Source organism: Atta colombica, unplaced genomic scaffold, assembly GCF_001594045.1.
Source record: "Atta colombica isolate Treedump-2 unplaced genomic scaffold, Acol1.0 scaffold1, whole genome shotgun sequence".
NCBI classification, from domain to species: Eukaryota; Metazoa; Arthropoda; class Insecta; order Hymenoptera; family Formicidae; genus Atta; species Atta colombica.
Window position 1 is genome coordinate 4,833,553 of NW_017259183.1, and position 8,138 is coordinate 4,841,690.

General features: G+C 27.9%; 2 protein-coding genes across 2 annotated transcripts in view; one reads left to right on the forward strand and one right to left on the reverse strand.

Annotated features, from left to right (window-relative positions):
• Positions 1-1,849, forward strand: part of LOC108687938 (lysosomal alpha-mannosidase-like) — an 18,821-nt gene extending 16,972 nt beyond the window's left edge. The window contains exons 17-18 of the mRNA XM_018194020.1: positions 1,249-1,398; positions 1,575-1,849. Of these exons, the coding sequence (XP_018049509.1) occupies positions 1,249-1,398; positions 1,575-1,805 (381 nt within the window). The 3' untranslated portion in view covers positions 1,806-1,849. The remainder of the gene's footprint in view (positions 1-1,248; positions 1,399-1,574) is intronic.
• Positions 1,850-6,274: 4,425 nt separating this feature from the next.
• Positions 6,275-8,138, reverse strand: part of LOC108691048 (sialin-like) — a 12,548-nt gene continuing 10,684 nt past the window's right edge. The window contains exons 8-11 of the mRNA XM_018198711.1: positions 7,862-8,008; positions 7,639-7,771; positions 7,289-7,530; positions 6,275-6,609 (exon numbers count right to left, since the gene is read on the reverse strand). Of these exons, the coding sequence (XP_018054200.1) occupies positions 6,394-6,609; positions 7,289-7,530; positions 7,639-7,771; positions 7,862-8,008 (738 nt within the window). The 3' untranslated portion in view covers positions 6,275-6,393. The remainder of the gene's footprint in view (positions 6,610-7,288; positions 7,531-7,638; positions 7,772-7,861; positions 8,009-8,138) is intronic.

Here is an 8,138-nt window from a genome sequence, read left to right on the forward strand (position 1 = left end):
TATATTTTTTTTTTTTTAAATATTTGTTATTTATAATAGATTTATAATAGATTTTTTGTGGATTTTTTTCAAGAAAATAGCATTTTTTAAAAATCATAAATTTTATACATTATAATTTAATAAATAATTGAAAGAAAAGCATTATACAGTTTTTAATAATTTCATGTAAGTACATTTTAAGGCAAAAATTTCAGTTTTTGTTTGTTTACGCTACAATTTATAGAATAAAAACTGTATTAGTTTGAAATTTTTTAATTTTGAAAAAATCGAAATTTTTAAAAATTTCTGTATAAAAAAACTTGATCTTGAAAACTTTTATTATTTTGAATGTTTTATTAACAATTGCGCTTCGTGGCAGTAATTTCGGCTCCAAGCACATCGGCATTCATCTTAGGTTTTTTAAGTGGACTTTTTTTAGTGGATTCAACCCGGTAGGTTTTATGGATTAGGTCTACTTTGTCAAACTTTAGTGTCATTGCTATAATATCTTATCAAGCATGTATGGAAAATTCTCGAAGATTGATAGATTATTTCTCGTTATTATCAATTTCTGTGTAATTTATTGCAAAGTATTCTATTCGCTCTCCGAAAATCCAATCGTTTTCAAAGAACCATCTTCTCAATATAATAGCTAAGTAGTCAGTTATCAGAGTTGTTTGCGATTCTTTTTTTTCCCTTTAAAGAATTTTAAGTAAAATATCGATGATATTTCGCGGAAGAGTGACACGTTCTCATCTGGCGCCTAATTCTGATTTTGCTTTTGATTAAAAAATAGTAAAACGAGCTAATAGATACTTGCAAATCTCATGAGGTAAGAGTTTTCGAGGATTTACTGAAAGCGCAACGAAGTTGTGCCGTTGCTTGAGCACAATACATAGTATATGAAAAAATCATCAAAATTTTGAAAAAAATTAATTATTTAAAGTTACTTATTAAATTATTGCATGAATTGAATTAAAAAAAATTTTTTTAACATATTGTAATTCCAATAAAATCAGATCTGAAGAGATTAAAATAATCTACCAAAATTTGTTATATCATTCTTAGTGAGAAATGATAATGAAATCGACGTCGAATTTGATCATCTCGACATTGAATTTGATGATTTTGACGTTGAATGACATCGATTTGATTATCATTTCTGACTGAGTTGTCAATTATTTTAGAAATATAAGAATTATAAGAAAATGTGATTTCTCGGCATTTCTCTGTTTTCATTAATAGACATTTATATGTATATTATTACAGACTTCTGGTCTCAATAAAGCATTGCCACCGAATGTGCACATTCTTACCTTAGAACCTTGGAAAGATGATACAATTTTATTAAGATTGGAGCATCTCTTTGAAGTTGGTGAGGCTCAGCGAATGTCTCAACCAGTAGAAGTTAACATTCAGGTAAATTTTTATTCTTCTAAAAATAAGTCTTTGATTATATATTTTTGCAATTACTAACAACATGTTACAAAAATTTGATTGTGATAATTAATCAGAATTATTATAAAGTAAGTAAAGAAACTGTCTTTACAATAAAATAAAAATTTTTTTATAATTCTTTTATCTTATCTCAACAGAATCTGTTCTCGACATTTTCAATTGAATCGATCAAAGAAACCACATTAGGGGCCAATCAGTTATTGAGCGAAAATAAACCTATGAAATGGGAACCAGAAATGAATGATATTATCCAGAATGAAGAAGAAAGTAGACAAATTGTGGGAGTTCATGACAATGTAATCAATGTTCTCTTGAAACCGATGGAAATACGGACGTTTATTCTCACAGTAAAACGAAGATCTCTTTAAATTGTGTGTGTGTGTGTGTGTGTGTGTGTGTGTGTGTGGGCGCGTGCGCGCGTGTGTATGTGTGTGTGTGTGTGTGTGTGTGTGTGTGTGTTTTTAAAGACATTTAATTTTCACAAGAATAATTAGTTTTATAAAAATAAAGTTGCTTTATTATTTGTCTTATTGTATATGTAATTACTATACTAAATAAAATATAATTGCAAAGCTATAATATAAAAATTTATTATTGCTTATTCTTTTATTATAAGAAAACTAATTAAACTAAAGTTACTGAAATGTATGCTAAAAAATTTAAAAACATTTAAGTCAGCGCGAAAATATTAATATGGGTGCGCATAAATATTAATTCATATAAAATAATTCATAATAATAAATGATGTGCAGCTTTATTACGAATTCTTGAACGTTTCCACTCTCTTTTGAAGTCATCTTCAGCAAGTTATACGTATTCATATTAAGTTAAACGATCTGTCGATGATGAATCACTAGGTTCCCGAAACTGTAGCGGAATCTGATATGTAAAATTAGAAACTGTAACAATATATAATAAAGGAACAATTATCCAGAAATGTGTAACTCATCTCAAATGGACGCCAATCATGAAGCTTTAACAAATATAAATTCACTAAATAATAAATTAATCATGCTGCGAGCACCTAATTAATTTGTAATTAGGAGTCTCGAATGATTCTAACCATTTCAATTTTACAGAGGTAAATGTGATAAAAACAATATTCTTATGTCATAAATATACAAAAGAGAATATAAGCATTGTATATAAAAGAAATAAATTTTCTAAGAGAACATTGTACAATATATATAAAATATAAGGACAAAATATAAAGCTAATTGATTAATTTCGATAACATCGTAGCATAGGCATGATGTATCTGTTCATTTGTATTTGAGAGCAGATTCATTCTTTTGCATTCGCTTTCTCAGAAATTAACCGTTTTTAAAATTCTTGTGATCCAAGAATTTGGACAATCTCCCAATCAAATTCATGATTAAACTCGGTTCTGTGGTCTGTAATTACTGATAATGTTCCAATTTATATAATTGCTATGTTCTGCAATCCTAAAGCTTAATTTTCTACTCGTTTGACCGACATAAGAAGCGTTACAGTCTTTACATTCGATTTTATACATTACATTTTTATTACAATTTTTTAGAAAAATATCCTTCTGAACCTTGATGAACCTATTGAGCTTACTGTTGCTAAAAAAGGATAGTTTGAGATTTTAATTTTTATAAATAGATGAAAATTTACTACAGTTTTGATGAAAATTTACTACTGGGAACCTGATAGTGACTTATCATGGACAGATTGTTTAATATTGAGCGTGAATACATATAATTTGCTGAGGATGACTCCAAAGAGAGTGGAAACGTTCAAGAATTCGTAATAAAGCTGTTTATTATTATAAATTATTTTATATGAATTTATTAATATTTATGCGCACCCAAACATTTTCGCGCTGGCTTTCACTAGCCTTAATTTTACTGATATTTATCGTTTTAAAGTTTGAGAGTCCAATTAAAATGATTTATTGTTTTTTTAATAAGGTGTTTAATCAATTTAATGCAATTTATAAGCCTCTTTAATTAAATGGTTTAATCTTCATAACAAATTGTAAAATTCAATGTAATTTAAGCATCAACAGATGAAATGTTTCGTTTTTCAATTCAACGAGGTTTGCATTTATGCGAGATCACTATGAAACGTGTGTGATGTAATAATTATTACATAGTATAAAGGTAAATTATATTTTTATATTATATTATAATCTTCCATAAATATGCATTATTTCGAAATTAAAGTAGATAAATCAAAAAGATATTTGTAAATAATTTTCTTCTTTTAATTCTCCTAAGCAAATTTATACATTTTCGAAAAATTGAGACATAAGTATAAAGCTGTTTATAAAATAATACGTTATATAATTATAAAAAAAATAAGTTTTATGTTGAGCGCATAAAAATCAACAAAGACAGAAAAACAAAAGACTTATTTAATTAAAATTTAATAAATAATAAATTTGATCATTTGTGGATACACTGTGCGACTTTCTTTATTATATAATGAAATCGCATAAACTATATTCGATTATTCCTTACATATGTATTATTCCTTATATATGTATATGTGTGTAAATCAATTACAATTTATTATATGAAATTCATAAAACAAATGCTGTTATGACTTAATTATAAAAGTATATGAAAAGGAAGATATAGAAATCGTAATGATTTGAAAAGATGATATAACTTAACAATCAACAATATTATAGCACGTATTTACGTGATGCGCTATGAATTGTATACTTAATTTAAAATAGCGAATTATAATCTTCATGTATCTTCTTTTACAATTGACACGCGCAACAAATATTATTGCTAAATATTTGCTTCACACAGATTTTAATGTAATTCGTTATCGATACATTTCGTTATTATTGACAGCACGATAAACTTTGCGTCGAAAACTCGAACAATGATCGTCCTTTTCAAATGTAGGAACAACATTTAGTATCTATTTTCCTACGATGCGAAAGTAATTTCTAACGTATGATTGTATGTAACACTTCTCATGATCTACAAACATAATATATTTCTTCTCCGCTTATTCACGAGCGCAATGTCTTTCTCTAGATGCAAAAAAATTCAATCTTGATATTGCCACTTCTTTCACGGATGCATCTTATAAATAAAAAGATGAGTTCATATTATAACTACATTTGTATACATTTGAGCGCTCGTAAACGACGGGAAGAATATATACATAATACAGATTTCTTGTTATATGCGATCAATGGAGTTCAAGTTGTTACGTAAAGAGCGAGATCTCGTATTCAATATATTTTGCATTTGTTTGAAATAATTTATAGTCTCAAAGAATTAAAATCATTTAAATCGCGCTTAAACTATTGTGCCAATATTTATCATAGCTATAAAACTGCTTCACAAAAAAGGATTTAGTACGTATAACAAGAAATATATACATATACACACATACATATATATATATATATATATATATATATATATATATAAAATGTATCATATAAATTCATATGATGTATCAAGCGTAATGTATTTGTAATATCGAGTAATCTAAACTATTTAATAGCTTGAAAACAATGTCAAGGTTCCTCAATCTAGTATTAAATACATCGACAGTATATTCGTCGAGTGTTGAATGAGAGCAACATACGTGTACTTTGGCACGAAATCAAAAAATGCACTACAGAGTATTCTTACATTTCAATATATTACATTGTTTGAATACCACGTTTATAGCCCTCCTCTCCCGGATAAGTTAATGATAGCGATCGTGACACTCCTCAAATGTATGACAAAGTATAATATCAAATATAAATACTTAAACATTCAAAATAATACAAACGCTTGAAAATTACGAATAGTGTATAAAATCTAAGTTTTAACTCCCACAGTCTTATATATGTTACAATAAAAAAGAGCAGTGAAAAAATAACTCTTTATCTAAAAAAATTAATCAGATTTTGATGAAAGATATATCGTGATATTCTAGCAACGTGTATCAGTAACTGGAGCATATTCTAAATGTATTGAACATTCTATGAGCAGGTCAAAGCATTTAATTGATCAATCAGAAAAAAGAATTTTACTAATTGACCAATCACAAAGAACGCTTCGAAGCATTTATAATATCACATTGACCGTATCTTATATTGAATATTCTGTACATCATTTCAATTCTCCTGTTTCACGTTTTGATATAATAATTGATCTAACGATTATCTTTTTATGCATCTAACAATTAGAAGTTGTACAAACGTTGGTCTATAATTGTGTATAAAGTATGACATTTTAATAGAGAGGTAATTTTGCAGCAATTTTATGCACTCTCTTCTTGACACATTGTACTATTAGTTTTTTTTTGTACAGACATAAATATTCTCATAGAGCACAGAAGTTTGCAGTAATATTTTTACAACATTGCATATTAAAGTGCAATCGTGAAATTTTTTTGCAATATTACTTCAGCAATGTTGCAATAACTTTTTAAAGATATTGTAAAAAAATAATAATATAAGATATTGTAAAAAAATAATACGCTAAGCCGCGACTAATATGCGCCACTGCCATAAAATGGACGTGACGGAATTCTATTCTCTCATAAATAAAAACTTATTTAAGATAGAATAAAAGGCAAAAAATTAGGAGATTTTTTTACTTATATTTTAACAATTCTTTGAAAAGATGAGTACTCAAAATTGAATTTTAAGACGAAAGTAAATGAGATATATTTTGACATTTTTGGTTCTTCAGTATAAAAATTAATTTAAAAACTTATATTCTTAAAAGTTATGTGTTAAAATATTTTGATATAATGCATTTAAAATATTATCAAAATTATAATGTAACATATTGTATTGCTGCAACAATGTATTGCATATTTTAAATTGACATTTTACATTGTTGCATCATTATATAACAGTAACATTTCACAAAATTTTTGCAATGTTACAATCTTGCAATAAAATACTTCTACAACCTTTTTGTGCTGTGTGGACTTTTTCATTTTATTTTATTTCCTAATTCACTAGAGACGTTCATTTTCCTCAATTTCCGTATCGGTTCCATCTTTCATCGTATTGTTTATCTGTTTTTCCTCTTCAGAAACAGTAGGCACTTTAGTATGAGTCGAATCGTTCCATGGCTGAATTTCCGCAGATCCAAATAGCCAAAAGAGAAATGTTGCTGATGTAAATACTATCGCCGATATCCAAAACATTATACGCCATTCTTCCACGCCGTTCTACAATACAAAATATAATATTATTCTTGAGGGCAAATGCATAATTTTTGTATAGAAAGTACCCATGCTTCCATGGGTACTTTCTATACAAAAATTATGCATTTCGCGTTATCTTCGTGTTGAAATTTATTTTTAGAATGCCTACGTTTCATGAAGATTGCAATTCACTTCATCACGACGAGGAACTAAGACTATGTTCCAAAATTGACTACCCAGTACTGAAAATTTATAGTGCACTGTAAACTGTAGCATTTTCAGTGCTGGCAATAAATTTGGAACACAGCTTAAGTTGTTCCTTCAAGTAATTCCCTTTTTGCAAAAAACAGCATATATAAAGAGAATCACACAGAATAGCTCAGTATCAGGCTGCTTCTCTTCATGAAGTGAACTGCTGCAATGTTCACAAAACATTGATATTCTAAGAATGAACACGGAGATAATCTGCGAAACGCATATAATTTCTGTACAAAATATAATATATTAATAAAGATAAATAAAATTAAAAATATAATACAAATAAAGTATCTACAATTATATATAATAATAAAAATACATAAAAATGTAAAAATATATAAACTTTATACACGCTTGTGGTATATTTTTTAATAAATCACATTTTCATAAATTAGAAAACTTATTCGTATTTTTAACATAATTTTGATATAGAAAGATAACATACTCTTTCATTGGTTAAAGCGCCAATAATGGGTGGAATGATGAATCCAGGAAAACTACCAAATGTGTTCATAATTCCATATAAAGAACCGGCATAGTTTGGTGCCAAGTCTTGATGATTCTGTAAGCTGGTCTGGCAGGCGGCTCCATTGAAGGCCAATGCCAGTATTAACATTATTATCGCAGCTGTGGCATCACAACCTACGTATGTCATTATTACCAGACAAATTGCAGGTCCCATGTGAGCTGTGAGTCATATTTATAAATTATCGGTTAAATAATAATTGTTTACATATATCTGAATAACTCAATTACGACGTAACTGTTGAAACGTAACTGTTTCAAATTACTTACAGAATAGCATAAATATTTTCCTTATCCAACCTAAAGATAAAAAGTTCTTCCTTCGCACGTAATCGCCTGCTGCTGCAAATAATACTCCAGCACCTAGTCTAGCTATGTAAGGTAATCCAGTTATTGCGCCACCCTACGCATAAAAATATTAGAAATGTCTTCAGTAATGATAAGGTAAAATGATGTTTTATAAATTGACAATCTTTATGAAATAAAATCATACCGATTTCATATTGAAACCAAGGACTTCTAACGTGTATTTGGGTCCATTTGTAGCGATGAAATAAATACCCCACATGTTTGCAAAGTGGGCCCACAATAATACTAGGAACGGTGGAGATGTAACGACTGCTTTCACCGGTAGTTGGACCTGTATAAAAGATGCATTAGTTTATTTTATAATTATTTATTTTATAACTATTTTATAACTATTTTTTTTATTCTTTATCATTTAATACTTTATTTGACGAAGAATGTATATATATATATATATATATGAG